General features: G+C 65.8%; 2 protein-coding genes across 2 annotated transcripts in view; one reads left to right on the top strand and one right to left on the bottom strand.

Moving 5' to 3' along the window:
• SND1 (staphylococcal nuclease and tudor domain containing 1) overlaps window positions 1-11,826 on the top strand; it is an 81,161-nt gene extending 69,335 nt beyond the window's left edge. The window contains exons 15-21 of the mRNA XM_041470265.1: window positions 6,119-6,307; window positions 6,904-7,045; window positions 7,419-7,542; window positions 7,634-7,703; window positions 8,599-8,712; window positions 9,253-9,523; window positions 11,687-11,826. Of these exons, the coding sequence (XP_041326199.1) occupies window positions 6,119-6,307; window positions 6,904-7,045; window positions 7,419-7,542; window positions 7,634-7,703; window positions 8,599-8,712; window positions 9,253-9,523; window positions 11,687-11,826 (1,050 nt within the window). The remainder of the gene's footprint in view (window positions 1-6,118; window positions 6,308-6,903; window positions 7,046-7,418; window positions 7,543-7,633; window positions 7,704-8,598; window positions 8,713-9,252; window positions 9,524-11,686) is intronic.
• LRRC4 (leucine rich repeat containing 4) lies at window positions 386-3,018 on the bottom strand. The gene has a single exon (XM_041470240.1). The coding sequence runs from the start codon at window positions 2,918-2,920 to the stop codon at window positions 950-952; it is 1,971 nt and encodes a 656-aa protein (XP_041326174.1). The 5' UTR covers window positions 2,921-3,018; the 3' UTR covers window positions 386-949.
• Window positions 11,827-16,252: the final 4,426 nt, after the last annotated feature.

Genomic DNA, 16,252 nt, shown 5'->3' with positions numbered 1-16,252 from the left:
CTTAATTTCTCCCAGCCCCCCCCGTTCCGTGAGCAGCCCTTGGAGGGGGTGTCCCCATCGTCACCCCCTCCCGGGGACGGGGGGGTGTTCCCCACACCTCCCCCCCATTCAAATAAAAGGACTAAAAATGCCGTTTTTAGTGAAGGTGGTTACAATCATTGGTCAGGTCTCCCGTGGGGGCCCCCCCAGCCCCCCAGGAGCCGTAGCCCTGTGCCGGGGGGTCCGGGGGGCCCGGGGGGGTGACAAACACCGTGGGAAAGGGGGTGCAGAGCAAGCCCCCCACCCCCCAAAATCCGTTCCTTTATTGCATTGGGAAGGTCTTGGCGCGGGGCCGAGATCCCGCTCCGGTGACGCCGGAGCTGCCGGCGCGCGGCCAAGGGCAGCGCCGCGGGGTGGGGGGGGCCGACCTCACCCCCTCCCCCAAATAACCCCCAAGAACACCCCGAACCCCCCCAAACCCCACCCCGACAGCTTCTGCCACCGCTCCGGCGTCCCCCGCGTCCCCCCGCGCCACGGCACCGCCGCTCGGCCCCGAGCACGGGGATTTTTCCTCTTATTACCGATTTTTTTTTTTTTCCTCTGTTTCTCCTGGTTTGTTTCTTTTTGTGTTTAAATAGAACCTGCGAGTTAGAAAATAGTGGTTTTTTGTAGGAGTTTTGGGTGGGTTTCGTTAAATTTTAATAGAATCTGCTGCTCTTCTCGGCCCCGAGGTTGGCTATAGAAGCATGTACACGAAAAAGAGTCTCTCCCCCCCCCTGTACAAAAGTTGTGTCTATTATTGAGGAATTCTCCTGGTTTTCCTTAGTATTGAGGAATTCTCCTGGGTTTCCTTCTTTTTGGAGTTCTGCTTTTGTGCATCTATTGCGTTTATAATAATTCGGGGCCGGGATTGGATGGGGGGGGGGGACGACGACCCAAAAAAAAGCAGGAAAAAGCCCCCAAAAAAGAGTCATATCTGGGTTTCCTGAACTTTCTCCTTGGGGTGGGTCTGGATTAAATAGGGGTCGGCCAGGGTGGTCCCGGGGGGATGCAGGGAGTTGCCCAGCGCGTTCTCTGTCCAGTGGGCGCCGTGTCCGGCCTTGTAGGTGTTGTAGTTGAGGTGCTCGTGGATGTTGGGCAGCACCACGGCCCCCTCCCCTGCCCCGCCGGCCGGGGCGGCCGCGGGCGTGGCCGCGGCGGCCGGCGCGATGTCCTCGTCCACCTGGATGATCTCCACGGTGCGGGCGGCGGTGACGGTGCTGCGCTGCTGGTGGCGCTTGCGGAGCTTGTAGAAGACGATGAGCATGGCGGCGGCCAGCAGCGTCACGGCCACGAAGCAGCCGATGATGATCTTGGTGGTCTTCATCACCTCGTCCAGGCTGGTCTGCAGCTTGTCGCCGGCGTCGGCCGTGGGCACGGCCACCTGCTTGGGCGGGCGCGTGGTCTGCACCAGCACGGTGGTGGTGGTGGTGTAGGCCGGCTGGTAGCCCGTCGAGGTGGTGGGCACGGGCTTGGTGAACTTGGGGGACACGTCCTCGGGGGAGATCTCGGTGGTCTCCACCGTGACGGTGGTGAAGAAGCTGTAGTTGGAGGTGTTGAGCTCGGCCGTGCTGACGTTGAGGAAGGCCGAGGCGTTGGAGTTGCCGGCCACGTTGGTCACCATGCAGGTGTAGAGGCCGGTGTCGGTCAGCAGCACGTGCGAGAAGTTGAGGGTGCCGTCGTTGAGCACGGAGAGGCGCGGGTGGCTCGAGGCGTGGCTCAGCACCGTCCCGTTGGGCAGCAGCCACCGCACCGAGGACATGGAGGGCGTCCGGCAGCGCAGCTCGGCCACGCGCCCCTCCGAGATGTTGAGGTCCGCGGGCGCGTCCATGATGAAGGGCGCCGAGCACTGGAAGGAGGTCTGGTCCACCTCCACCAGGAAGCGGCCCCGCATGTGCAGCGGGGCGTGGCAGCGGCCGCAGCAGGTGGAGTTGGTGGGGATGTACTCCCGCAGCCACCACGACAGCCAGAGGATGTCGCAGTCGCAGTCCCAGGGGTTGTGGTGCAGGTGCAGCTCCACCAGGTAGCGCAGCGGGGCGAACAGGTCGTGGGGCAGGGACGACAGGTTGTTGTGGGCCAGGTTGAGCTCCACCAGCGCCGTCAGGTCGTCGAAGGCGTTGCGCTCGATCAGGTTGATCTGCGAGTTCATAATCCAGAGCTTTTTGAGGGATTTGAGCCCGTGGAAGGAGCCCGGTTTGATCTCGGGGAAGTTGTTGCCCGACATCTCCAGCTCCTCCAGGCCCACCAAGGGCGTCAGGTTGGGCATGTCCTTAATGTTGCACATCCCCAGGTTGAGGTACTTGAGGTTGTACAAGCCCTCGAAGGCGCCCTCGGAGATGTACTCGAGCTTCTTGAGCTCGCCCAGGTCGAGGCGCATGAGCGAGGGCACGCGGTTGAAGGCGTAGCTGGGGATGCTCTCGATGGGGTTGTTGCGCAGCCACAGCTCCCGCAGCTTGGACAGGTACTCGAAGGCCCCGCTGGGGATCACCGTCAGCCAGTTGTCGAAGAGCTCCAGGGTGTTGAGGCTGGCCAGGCCGTTGAAGGCGCCCACCTCGATCTGCCGGATGGCGTTCCTGCCCAGCTGCAGCACCTCCAGGTGGTGCAGGTGGCGGAAGGTGTCCGCCTGGATCATCTGGATGTTGTTCTCCATGAGGTTGAGATAGCGGGTGTTGGAGGGGATGCCGGGGGGCACCTCGGCCAGGCCGCGGCGGGTGCACACCACCTTGCTGAACTGGTTACTGCAGGAGCACACGGAGGGGCAGCTCTGGGGGCCCGGCGAGGCGGCGGCCGTGGCCAGGAGCCACGCGTGGAGGGTCAGGGAGGCGGCCAGGAGCCCCGGCCAGGTGCGGTGGCGGCGGTGGCGGCGGAGGTGGTGCACAGTTACCTGCCACAAGAGCTTCATGGTGTGGCACGTTCATCATTCACCATCGTCTGGGGATGGCGGCGAGAACAGCAGAACGGGCTCGGGGCCCCCCCCTCTCCCGGCTCCCACGAGCTGGGGGGCCCGGAAAAAAAAAAGACAAAATGGCTCCTGGAGGCTGCGGTGCAGGATGGGGGGGGCCGGCCCGGCTAAGCGGGGGCCCGGCAGCCCCCGACCGCGGCCAAGCCCGCGGCCTCGCACCTCCGCCCGTGGGGCCGGCCCGGGGGGCTCGGCGGGGCCGGCATGGCCGCCCCCCCCAGGCCGCGGGGAAAGGGGGGGGGGGAACGCGGGGAAAGTGGTGAAAAAGGAAATAATTAAAAAAAAGAAGCGGGGATAAAAGGAAGAATTGGGAAAAGGGGAGGGAGCGGAGGAGAGAAAAAGTGAAAAAAAAAAATGAAAGACGGGGAGGGAAATGGGAATGGGAAAAAAAAAAAAAAATTTGGCCAGGAAAGGGAATTGGAAAAGGAGGTAAAAACGGAATAAAAATCTAAAACCAAATCAAATCAAGATAAGAACGGAAATGAGGATAAAAGTTAAAATAAGGCTAAAATCGGATGAAAAACTAAAAATAAAAATTCAAAATATTAAAAAAAAAAACAAAAAACCAAAAAAACCCCAAACAACCCGGACGAAACCTAAAAATAAAACAGGAAAATAAAGATTAAAAATAGGCCGAAATAAATAAATAAATCGCGGGGAGCCCCCCCCGGGAGAGGGAAAAACGCGGTTCGGGGAGCGCCGCTTCCTCCTCCTCTTCCTCCTCCCTCCCTCCCTCCCGCCGCCTCCTCCTCCTCCTCCCCCTCCCCGCAGCCCCGCTCGGGGCTCGTGGAGGGGGGGGGCGCTCCCTGAGCGACCCCTCCTCGGGGCGGAGGGGGGCGGATGGACGGACGGACAGAGGGACGGACGGAGGGAGGGAGGGACGGAAGGGACGGGGACAGCGCGGGGCTCGAGGTGACAGGGAATGGGGGGACCCCGGCTCCGGCCCCCCGCGAGCCCCCCGGCCCTGGGGCTGAGACCCGACACACGCTGTGACACTGATGGGGAGCAGCGACCCCGCAGGGGTGGAGGGGGACACGGGGTGACTGCCGGGGGCAGGGGACAGGGACCACGAGACCCGGAGGTGCTGCTGCTGCTCCCTGGGGCCCGGGCTCTGCACCCCCAGCAGTGCCTTGTCCCCTCCTCCCCCTGGGACTGGGGGGCACGACACCACCTGCACCCCTATAGGCACTCTATGGCCCCCCCTGCTCTTGGTGGCACTGTGGCACTTGGAGCTGTCACCTGAGTGCCACCAGTGGGTGCTGGGGACCTCGGTGGGGCTGGTGGCCCCTCTGGGACACGCTGTCTGGCAGTGCCCTGGGACCCTCCTGTCCTTCCTCACGGGGGTCACTGTCCCCGTGATGGTGGCGCGTCCCCAGGGGGCTGCAGCTGTTCCATTGATGTCCCCCCACAGGAGCTGCAGGACCTGGTGGCCTCCTGTGCCCCACGGGTGGGTCCCACATGTTCCCTGCTCACTGCAGTGGCCACATCTTGTCCTGAGTCCATCGCTGTCCTGCGAGTCCCCTGGCCAGTGACCCAGTGGTGTCACCGGGGGGACAGGGACACTGTTGTCACCCAGAGTGTCACCCTGCAGCACTGGGGAGGTGCCACAGCCGTGCACGGGGTGCTGACCCCAGGGGCCAGCCTGGCACTGGCATGCCTGGGGACAGCAGGTGGCCTGGGGCCGTGTCCCTGCCACACACCGGCCTTGGCAAGTGCGGTGCCATGGACAGTGCCATGGCCGGTTTTGGTGACACCGTTGTGTCTGCCACAGTGCCACCACCCACACTGGTGCCCAATGGCCAGTGGGGTGCTCTCTCCTCTGTGATGCCCTGTCCACTGCGGTGCCAAGGCTGGTGTGACACGGCCGGTGTGGTGACGTGACTGGCACGATGCCATGGCCAGTTTTGGTGCCGTGGCCGGTTTCAGTGCCGTGGCCAGAGTAGTGCACTGTCCAGCATGGTGCCGTCGCCAGTTTTGGTGCCATGGCCAGCGTGGTGCACTGTCCAGCATGGTGCCGTGGCTGGTTTCGGTGCCGTGGCCAGAGCAGTGCACTGTCCAGTGTGGTGCCGTGGCCGGTTTTGGTGTTGTGGCCAGTTTTGGTGCCGTGGCCAGAGCAGTGCAGTGTCCAGTGTGGTGCTGTGGCCGGTTTTGGTGTTGTGGCCAGTTTTGGTGCCCTTGCCAAGCGTGGTGCACTGTCCAGCGTGTGGTGCCGTGGCCAGTTTTGGTGCCGTGGCCAGAGCAGTGCAGTGTCCAGTGTGGTGCCATGGCCAGTTTTGGTGTTGTGGCCAGTTTTGGTGCCGTGGCCAGAGCAGTGCAGTGTCCACTGTGGTGCCGTGGCCGGTTTTGGTGTTGTGGCCAATTTTGGTGCCATTGCCAGCGTGGTGCACTGTCCAGTGTGGTGCTGTGGCCAGTTTTGGTGCCATGGCCAGAGCAGTGCAGTGTCCAGCATGGTGCCGTGGCCGGTTTTGGTGTTGTGGCCAGTTTTTGGTGCCATGGCCAGTGTGGTGCACTGTCCAGCGTGGTGCCATGGCCGGTTTCGGTGCCGTGGCCGGTTTCGGTGCCGTGGCCAGCGTGGTGCAGGGGCCGTGGGACACCTCCAGGCTTTGGGGAGCAGCGGGAGCAGTTGTGGTGGGATGGGTGAGCTCAGGGGCAGGACAGGCTCCGTGTGGCAGCGCTGGCAAAGCCAAACCCGCTGACCACGGCCGGGGGTTGAACCATCGTGGTGTGGCCCATGTGTCACCCTGGGCCCAAGCCTTGCTGTCCCCAGTGCCTTGGCCACACACCTGGCACTGTCCTGTGCCATGTGCTGTCCCCAGGGCCACACTGGCCACAAGTCCAACCCATGCCGGGGTGGGGTGTGATTCCCAGGACGGGATACCCAGGTGGAACACGATATAGGATGTGGCAGGACCCGGTGGCTTTGTGTTCCCCGTGGGTGCGTCCCCCATGTCCCTTGTCCCGCACCTCAGGGGGACACTTTGGGCTGGCACCTTGGGGGTCCCTGGGCCCAGGCTGGGTGCAGGGAGGTGATTGTGGGGGCCCCACCTGGGCGAGCTCAGAGTGCCGGGAGGAGGTGACAGCTGGGGCAGGCTGGGGTGGGGACAGGGACCCACAGCTCACGAGATTCCCGGGATCCCACAGGTTGAGGTGGAGGTGGAGAGCATGGACAAGGCCGGGAATTTCATCGGGTGGCTGCACATCGAGGGCGTGAACCTGTCGGTGGCGCTGGTGGAGCAGGCGCTGTCCCGCGTGCACTTCACGGCCGAGCGCAGCCCCTACTGCAAGGCCCTGCTGGCCGCCCAGGACGCGGCCAAGCAGAGGAAGGAGAAGGTGAGGGGGGTCAGGGGACCCTCCCCAGCAGTGTCACCACCCCAGGGACATGGCCCTGTCCCAAAAGATGGCCCCAGCACACTGGATGTCCCCACCCTGAGAGGTGTGCCCACCAAAGGATGTCCCTGTGGAAGGAGGTGGCCTCAGTCCAGGAGGTGTCTCCATGCTGAGAGACCTTCCCACTCTGAGGGGTGTCCCCATCCCAAGAGATGTCCCTGTGCAAAGGGATGTCCCCACCCCAAAAGCTGACGGCCCCACTGCAGGGAGTGTCACAACCCCAGTTAATGTTCCCAGCCACTGGGTGCCCACACGCCGAGAGGTGATCCCACCACCATGGATGTCCCCATCCCAAGAGATGTTCCACCTCAAGGAATGTCCCATCTCTGGAGATAGATGTCCCCACCCCAAGAGATGATGGTCACAGGCCAAGAGATGTCCCACCCCAGGGATGTCCCACCCCAGGGATGTCCCACCCCAGGGATGTCCCACCCACAATCCCCCAAGCTGAGGCCTGGGCATGTTCCCACTGCCGGGTCCAGCCCCCACCCTCCCATTGCTGTCACCTGGAGCGTGGCCGTGTCCCCGTGTCCCCCCAGGTGTGGTCGCACTACGAGGAGACGCCGGTGGAGGAGGTGGTGCCGGTGCTGGAGGAGAAGGAGCGCACGGCCAACTACAAACCCGTGTTCGTCACCGAGATCACCGACGACCTCCACTTCTACGTGCAGGACGTGGAGACAGGTACGGGGGGGACACCTGGGCACCCCCAGCACCCAGGGGTGCTCCCCAGAGCGGGCGTGGTGGGGCGAGTTGGATGGGATGAGGATCTGTGGGTTTGGTGGGTAACGCCCAAATCTGTGTGCCCAGGGAGATGTGGGGTCACCCCTCCACCCCCCAGGGCCATTTTTGGGACCAGGGCAGGGTCCATGATTGGGATCCAGGTCTGGGGTCCACAGGTTAAGGTCTTGGGGCAGGGTCTGGGGTTGAGATGCAGGTTTAGGATCACTGTTGAAGTCACTGTCGGGACTTGGGGTTCTGTGGGCACACTGAGGAGCGGGGTTGGGGTCCGGTTTGGGATGGGGCTGGGGGTGTATCCTGGATCGGGGCCCCGCAGGAGCCCAGCTGGAGAAGCTGATGGAGAACATGCGCGCCGAGGTGGGCGCCCACCCGCCCGTGGAGGGCTCCTTCGTCCCGCGCCGCGGCGACTTCTGCATCGCCAAGTTTGTCGACGGGGAATGGTGAGGAGGGGACGGCGTGACCCCATGGGCTGGGCCAGGGCAGCCGTGGGGTGTGGGGTGAGGACCAAATCCCCAAAATCCCTCCCTGCAGGTACCGTGCCCGGGTGGAGAAGGTGGAGTCAGGTGGCAAAGTGCACATTTTCTACATTGACTACGGCAACGTGAGTGGCACCGGGGAAACTGGGGGGAGAGCAGCCCTCCATCCATGGATCCATGCATCCATGGATCCGCTCCATCCATGGATCCATCCATCCGTGGATCCATCCATCCCTCCATCATCCATCCATCCATCATCCATCCATCTATCATCCATCCATCCATCCCTCCCTCCATCCCTCCCTCCATCCATCCATCCATCATCCATCCCTCTATCCTCCCTCCATCCATCCCTCCCTCCATCCATCATCCATCCATCTATCATCCATCCATCCATCCCTCCCTCCATCCCTCCCTCCATCCATCCATCCATCATCCATCCCTCTATCCTCCCTCCATCCATCCCTCCCTCCATCCATCATCCATCCATCTATCATCCATCCATCCATCCCTCCCTCCATCCCTCCCTCCATCCATCCATCCATCATCCATCCCTCTATCCTCCCTCCATCCATCCCTCCCTCCATCCATCATCCATCCATCTATCATCCATCCATCCATCCCTCCCTCCATCCCTCCCTCCATCCATCCATCCATCATCCATCCCTCTATCCTCCCTCCATCCATCCCTCCCTCCATCCATCATCCATCCATCTATCATCCATCCATCCATCCCTCCCTCCATCCCTCCCTCCATCCATCCATCCATCATCCATCCCTCTATCCTCCCTCCATCCATCCCTCCCTCCATCCATCATCCATCCATCTATCATCCATCCATCCATCCCTCCCTCCATCCCTCCCTCCATCCCTCCATCCATCCATCATCCATCCATCATCCATCCATCCATGCATCCATCCATCCATCCATCCCTCCATCCCCTTGGTGTCCCTGGTGTCCTCCGCGCTGTCTCGCCCTCACTGATGTCCCCGTGGTGTCCCCACCCGGTGTCCCCGCAGAAGGAGACGCTGCCCCCGAGCCGCCTGGCCCCGCTTCCGCCGGCGTTCTCTCCGCGGGTGCTGCCGCCCCAGGCCACCGAGTACACCTTTGCCTTCATCCAGGTGCCGCAGGACGTGAGTACGGGGGGGCTCCCGCTGTGACCCCACACCTGGGCCCAGCCCTGGGCCCCCATTGTGGCCCCTGACCTCGAAGCTCCACCCCGTGTCCCACCGTGGCCCCCAGACCCACACCCTGAGCCCCAGGTCCCACCTGTGGACCCCAACCCCAAACCTGGTCCCAGTTGGGAACACTGAACCTGGGATCCCAATGTGTCTCCTGACCCCAAACACCAACCCCAGCTCCCCAGTGTGTGCCCTGACCCCAACCCTGACCCCAGTCCTGAACGGATCCCAGGGTAACCCCAGCACCCCCCACACCCCAATCCCAGGGTTACCCCAAACCCACAGTGGGTTGTGGGTGTCCCCAAAACACCCGGGAGCCCCTGGAATCTGAGGGTCGGGGGGGATCCTTGGGGATCTGGGGGGTCCCTGAAGGCCACAGGGGATCTCTGAGGGTTTGGGGGTCCCTGCCAGACGTGGGGGCTCCCTGAGGGTCTGGGGGGGTGCCGGGGCTGCGGGCCGTGCCCCGGGGCCGCTGACGGGCGCGCGGCGCAGGAGGAGGCGCGCGCGGACGCCGTGGACAGCGTGGTGAGGGACATCCAGAACACGCAGTGCCTGCTCAACGTGGAGCACCTGGGCCCCGGCTGCCCCCACGTCACCCTGCAGTTCGCCGACTCCAAGAGCGACGTGGGGCTGGGGCTGGTCAAGGAGGGGCTGGTGATGGTGGAGCCCCGCAAGGAGAGGCAGTTCCAGAAAGTGGTGGGTGCTGGGGGGCACAGCCCCCCAAATCCTGGCCTGTATTTAAAGCTGCAGAGGCCCAATAAACGTAGTGAAGCGTCCTGCTTTTTTGGGGTCCCCTCTGTGCTGGGGTCAGCCCCCCCCATCCCCTCGGACCGGTGCTGGGACCCCGGGCACTCGTGGGTGGGGGGGGTCTCTCTCTGGGGGTGCAGCCCTGGGACCCCCGGCCCTGTCCTGGCTCTGGGGGGTCTGGATGGGGGAGATGGGGGCAGCCCCAAGAACAGCAGCCAAATCCCCCGGAGCCAAGTGGAGCCCCCAAATCTGGACCCCATCCTGGGACCCCACCCTGGGTCCCACCTGCAGGTCCCACCCTTGGGCCCTGACCCTGGGACCCAAAGTGGGACCCCAGACCCAATTGTGGACTCCCCACTCTGGGACCCCAGAACAGCCCCTGACCTTGGACCCCCACCTGGCCCCCAGATTTAGGTCCCAGAGTGGCTGCAGACCCTGAACCTCAGCTCTGGGTCCCACTGCTGGACCCCCACCTGGCCCCCTCCCAGTGCGACCCCTGAACCCCAGACTGACCCCGGGCTCCCCCCGTCACCCGCACCCCAGCGCCAGGGTCACCCCCGCCCCGCGGGGTCCCTGTGGCTGCCCCCCCGCGCTGTCCCCGCTGTCCCCGCGCCGCGGATCGATTCCGGGCTGGGGGGCTGGAGGGGGCAGGGCTAATTGAACCCAAAGCCAATTAACATGGAGCGGCTGGATCGATAATTAACGCCGGGCAACGACCGTAATTAACGGGATGGGGAGGGCGGGGGGGCTGTCCCCTGTCGCTGTCCCCAGTCCCCCACCCTCCTGCCCCAGCCGCGGCTCTGGGGGCGCGGGCGGTCTCTGGTCAGGTCTGGGGGGGTCTGGGGGGCTCTGAGCGGCTTTGTGGAGCCCTGGGCGTTTCTGACGGTCCGTACTGGTCCGTACTGGTCCGTACTGGGCGGGCTCCCTCGGCCCGAGCCGAAAGGGAAATGGCGCCACCTGGCGGGGCCGGCCGGAACGACAAACACGGAACAGCGCGGTCCCAGTACAGCCCATCCCAGTTCAGCCCATCCCAGTTCAGCCCATCCCAGTTCAGCCCATCCCAGTTCAGCCCCACCCCATCTCGGCCCGGTCCCGGCCCCATTGCAGCTGTGACCGTCCCGCCCCTCCCGTCCCTGTTCCTGTCCCCTCGTCCTGCACCCTGTCCCTCTCCCCGTGTCCCGGTGTCCCCATGTCCCAGTATCCCCCTGTCCCGGTGTCCCAGTGTCACCATGTCCCTGTGTCCCCATGTCCCAGTGTCTTGGTGTCACCATGTCCGACTGTCCCAGTGTCCCCACGTCCTGGCGTACCGGTGTCCCGATGTCCCAGTGTCCCCACGTCCCTGAGTCCCTGTGTCCCCATGTCCCGGTGTCTCAGTGTCCCCACTTCCCGGTGTCCCATTGTCCCCATGTCCTTGTGTCCCGGTGTCCCAGTGTCCCCATGTTCCGGTGTCCCACTACCCGCACGTCCCCATGTCCCGGTGTCCCCATGTCCCAGTGTCCCCACTTCCCGGTGTCCCAGTGTCACCATGTCCCTTTGTCCCCATGTCCCTGTGTCCCGGTGTCCCAGTGTCCCCATGTTCCGGTGTCCCACTACCCGCACGTCCCCATGTCCCGGTGTCCCCATGTCCCAGTGTCCCCACTTCCCGGTGTCCCAGTGTCACCATGTCCCTTTGTCCCCATGTCCCTGTGTCCCCATGTCCCAGTATCCTCCTGTCCCGGTGTCCCAGTGTCACCATGTCCCTGTGTCCCGGTGTCCCGGTGTCCCCTTGTCCTGCCTCCCGGTGTCCCCATGTCCCGGTGCCCCTTGTTGCCCGGCGCTGGTGTCCCCTCCTGTCGCTGTCCCCGTGCCCGTCCCCCCGCGGCGGCCCGCCCCGTGTCCCCGCCGTGTCGCTGTCCCCGTGTCCGTGTCCCCGTGGGGTGTCCCCGTGCCCGCCCCCCGTGTCCCGCCGCCCCCCCGCGGGGGTGTCCCCGTGCCGGGAGTGGCCGCTCTATATTTGTCGCTTTGTCCCCAGAATAGCGGCAGACGCGGGCCTCGGGGGTCGTGACCCCCCCGGGGCCCCTCCCTGCCCCCCCCATGTCCCCTTTGTCCCGGGGGGGCACCGGGGGTCCCTCGGCTCCAGCTGCCACCGGGGGGGTCACACCGAGCCCCCCCGGGGGGCGGCACCGCCCTGCCCCCCCAGCGGACCCCCAGGCCGCCCCCAGAGATCTGGAAAGGTCTGTGCCACTCACGGCCACTGTCACCGCCACCGTCCCCTTGCGGTCGCCCACGGCTGCTGGCACCGCTCAAGGGCCCTCTGCGTCCCCCCCCGGCCCCCTCTGAGCCCCTCCCAAGCTCTGGGGGACCCCCGGGTGAGGGGGAGCCACCCCCAAGTCCCCGCCGGCACAGCCACCAAGGGATGTCCCCTCTGTCCCCTTCATCCCCCCGACGGGGCTCCCCCGGGATCGGGGGGTGACAGGGATGTCCCCCCGGGATCGGGGGGTGACAGGGGACTGTGGCCTTGGCCGTGGCCCCCCCGCCCTCCTGCTCTGGCAGGAGTTGGCCCGGGGGGACGCAGGGATGGGGGTGGCAGCCAGCAAAGTGTCACCGTCCCTGTCACCGGCGTGGTGGGGCTGCAGGGTGGGGACAGGGCTGGGAGTGGGGACCTGCCATGGGGACAGGGACATGGGACATGGATGGGGACAGGGACATGGGACATGGATGGGGATGTGGGGTGGGCACAGGGACATGGAGTGGAGACAGTGCCATGGAGATGGGGACACGGGTTGGGGACGGGGACACGGGGTGGGGATGGAGGTGTGGGATGGGGACGGGGACATGGGAGGGACACGGGACACGGGGAGGAGCAGGATCACGGGCTGGGGATGACGTGGGCTGGAGCAGGGACACGCTCACTGCTGGCAGGTGATGGTGGCACCTCAGCCCAGGCCCAGGTGACGTCGGTGAGGAGCCAGCTGCCCGGTGGTGGCCTCGGAGCCGCTTCCTGCTGTCCCTGGGGTGGCACCTCAGGTGGCACCAGCCCTGGAGCTGCCCCGGGGATCCCGGAGTGCCACCAGCGGGGGATCCCTACAGAGACCCTCGGGGACACCCCTGCCACCGGGACCCCGAGCTGGGGACATCGCCTCGGACTGGCCACAGAGCCACGGGCTGCCCACGGGGACAGTGACTGCCCACGGGGCCACGGGGCCACTGCCCGGCCATGGGGACTCGAGCGTGTCCTGTCACCGCCCTGGGACACGGCTCCGACACCCTGGATCGGGCACTGCCACCCCCAGTGCCACCGGGGACATGGGCCACGTCCCTGCAGTGCTGCGGGACAGACAGACCTGGCAGCCACCGTGACACCGAGCACTGGCCCCTGAGGTGACACCGAGCACTGGCCCCATTGGTGACACCAAGAAACAGCTCCTGAGGTGACACCGAGCACTGGCCCCGTTGGTGACAGCGACCACCAGCCCCGTTGGTGACACCGAGCTCCGGCTCCTGCAGTGACACCGAGCATGGCTCCACCGGTGACACCGAGCACTGGCCCCATTGGTGACACCGAGCATGGCTCCTCTGGTGGCCTCCTTGGGGACGGGGACACGGGGTGGGGATGGAGGTGTGGGATGGGGACGGGGACATGGGAGGGACACGGGACACGGGGAGGAGCAGGATCACGGGCTGGGGATGACGTGGGCTGGAGCAGGGACACGCTCACTGCTGGCAGGTGATGGTGGCACCTCAGCCCAGGCCCAGGTGACGTCGGTGAGGAGCCAGCTGCCCGGTGGTGGCCTCGGAGCCGCTTCCTGCTGTCCCTGGGGTGGCACCTCAGGTGGCACCAGCCCTGGAGCTGCCCCGGGGATCCCGGAGTGCCACCAGCGGGGGATCCCTACAGAGACCCTCGGGGACACCCCTGCCACCGGGACCCCGAGCTGGGGACATCGCCTCGGACCGGCCACAGAGCCACGGGCTGCCCACGGGGACAGTGACTGCCCACGGGGCCACGGGGCCACTGCCCGGCCATGGAGCCTCGAGCGTGTCCTGTCACCGCCCTGGGACACGGCTCCGACACCCTGGATCGGGCACTGCCACCCCCAGTGCCACCGGGGACATGGGCCACGTCCCTGCAGTGCTGCGGGACAGACAGACCTGGCAGCCACCGTGACACCGAGCACTGGCCCCTGAGGTGACACCGAGCACTGGCCCCATTGGTGACACCAAGAAACAGCTCCTGAGGTGACACCGAGCACTGGCCCCGTTGGTGACACCAAGAAACAGCTCCTGAGCTGACACCGAGCACTGGCCCCGTTGGTGACAGCGACCACCAGCCCCGTTGGTGACACCGAGCTCCGGCTCCTGCAGTGACACCGAGCATGGCTCCACCGGTGACACCGAGCACTGGCCCCATTGGTGACACCGAGCATGGCTCCTCTGGTGGCCTCCTGCCACCCCCCGGTGCTCTGGTGGCTGCGGGACAGAGCCTGGGGACAGCCAGGGTGTGCTGGTAGGAGTTGGTGGCACTGCTCTGTCCCATGCCACCATCGCTCTGTGCCGTGTCAATGTCACTCTGTGCCATGTCCCCAGTGTCTGTTCTGTGTCCCCATCGCTCTGTGTCACATCAGCATTGCTCTGTGCCGTGTCACCTCACTCTGCGCCGTGTCCCCACGGGTCTGTGCCACATCCATGTCTCCCTGTGCCACATCCGTGTCCCTCTGTGCCACATCCATGTCCGCCTGTGCCACATCCGTGTCCGTCTGTGCCACATCCATGTCCCCCTGTGCCACATCCGTGTCCCTCTGTGCCACATCCCTGTCACTCTGTCCACATCCATGTCCCCTTGTGCCACATCCATGTCCCTTTGTGCCACATCCATGTCCACCTGTGCCACATCCGTGTCACTCTGTCCACATCCATGTCCCCCTGTGCCACATCCGTGTCACTCTGTGCCACATCCATGTCCCTCTGTGCCATGTCACCTCACTCTGTGCCATGTCCCTGTCCCTCTGTGCCACGTCCCTGCCACGCTGTGCCACCCCCATTTCCTCCATGTTGTCCCCTGTCCCCCCGGGCTGTGCCACATCCCCATCACTGGGTGCCGTGTCCCTGTCACTCCGTGCCACATCCCTGTCCCTCTGTCACCCCCCATGCCCAGGGTGCTGTGCCACGTCCCCAGCACTCCGTGGCAGGTCCCTGTCCCTCTGTGCCACCTCTCACGGCTGCCAGTGCCACAGCAGCGCACGCGTGGCAGGGGGCACGTGGCAGGTGACACACGGGGGGTGGCAGGCAGGGGTGGCAGCGTCCCCCGTCCCCCGGCACAGGGGACAGCCTGGGGCTGGCGGGGACCTCGGGGCGCGGGGGCCGTGTGGCACCACAGGCCCCGTCCCGGGGGCTCCGCGCGTCCCCGTCATCGTCCCTCCTTGTCACCGCTCCCCTGTCACCGCGGCGCCACCGCGGGGCCACCGTCCCTGTCCCTCTCGGGTCTTTTTGCGGTCTGGGCTTGCTGTCCCTCCCAGCCAGGAAGCCCTTACCCCAAAAAGCATCCGCGGGGGGCCGAGCAGCGGGACCCAGGTGAGTGGGGGGCCTCGGCCTTTGGGGACAGCGGGGGGACAGCAGAAATGGGGCCACGAGGCCACCACAGCTCCTGGCATGGCCGGGGACCTGCGGGGGGTGACACTGGGGACACCCCAGGGCTGGGGGAGGTGACACCGCGGGGGCACCACAGGTCCCCAGTGCTCCCAGTTTGGGTCCCCATCGCTGCCCAGCGGCGGGGGAGGGGACGAGGGGCTCTCGGTGGCCCTGCCACCCCCTGGTGGCACTCGGTGGTGGGGACGGGTCCCTGGACGGGATGGGGACAGGGATGGGGACATGAGTGACAGTGGGGACAGGGCTCTGGGACGAGGTTTGGGGACACAAGGGGCGCTGGCAGAGAGATGACAGGGACAGGGACACGAGGGATGCCAGGTGGGAGGTGACACGCCGTGACGTCACCCAGGTCACCGTGCTGGCTGCGGGGCGCTCTGCGTGTCCCCAGTGTCCCGGCCCTGCCAGCGCCTGCCGGGCACTGGTGTCACCGGTGTCACCGCCGGCCTTCCCGGAAGGGCCACCACAGTGTTTGCCGAGTGTCACCACCGCTGTGCCACCAACTCCGGCGTCACCAGCGCGGTGACAGCCCCGCCTGGGGACCCCCACGGCGACACAGCTTGGGGACACCCCTCCCTCCCTCTGGGGACACCCCGGGCCGGGTGACAGGGACAGGTGGTGGGGACAGGGACCGCTCTGTCCCCCCAGTGACAGCGTGGGGGTGGCCCCCGGCAGAGCGCCCCTCCCCAGTGTCCCCCTGGCGGTGTCCCCGGCGGTGTCCCCGGCGGGGGGACACGGCTCCGGGGGCTCCCGGGGACACCTGGGACCCTGGAGGACACCGGTGCTGTCCCTGTTCTGTCCCCATCCCGAGCCAGGTGTGTGAGTGCCACGCGTGGGGACACGAGGAGGGGACACGAAGGATGTGGGGACACGGTGGGGGGACACGGGGTGGGGGGACACGGGGGGAGCAAGGGCGGGTACAGAGCGGGGTGATGGGGACACGGAGGGGACACCGGGGGGACGGGGGGGGACAGGGGCGCGTGTGCGCGGTCACGGCGCGCGGGGGACGTGCCACCGTGTCACCGTGTCACCGTGTCACCGTGTCACGGCCACGCGCGGCGCTGCGCTCACCTGGGCACGTATGCGCGGGGGGGGCGGGACTGCGGGGGGCAATGGGCAGCGGGGA

The sequence above is a fragment of the Pyrgilauda ruficollis genome, unplaced genomic scaffold, assembly GCF_017590135.1.
Source record: "Pyrgilauda ruficollis isolate IOZ18807 unplaced genomic scaffold, ASM1759013v1 scaffold243, whole genome shotgun sequence".
In the NCBI taxonomy this organism is placed as follows: Eukaryota; Metazoa; Chordata; class Aves; order Passeriformes; family Passeridae; genus Pyrgilauda; species Pyrgilauda ruficollis.
The sequence above is the reverse complement of the archived record's forward strand: the minus strand, read 5'-3'. Positions and strand labels throughout refer to the sequence as shown.

Bases quoted from the DNA above. Each gene is read 5' to 3' on its own strand.
- LRRC4 (XM_041470240.1), bottom strand. From the start codon at position 2,920: ATGAAGCTCTTGTGGCAGGTAACTGTGCACCACCTCCGCCGCCACCGC.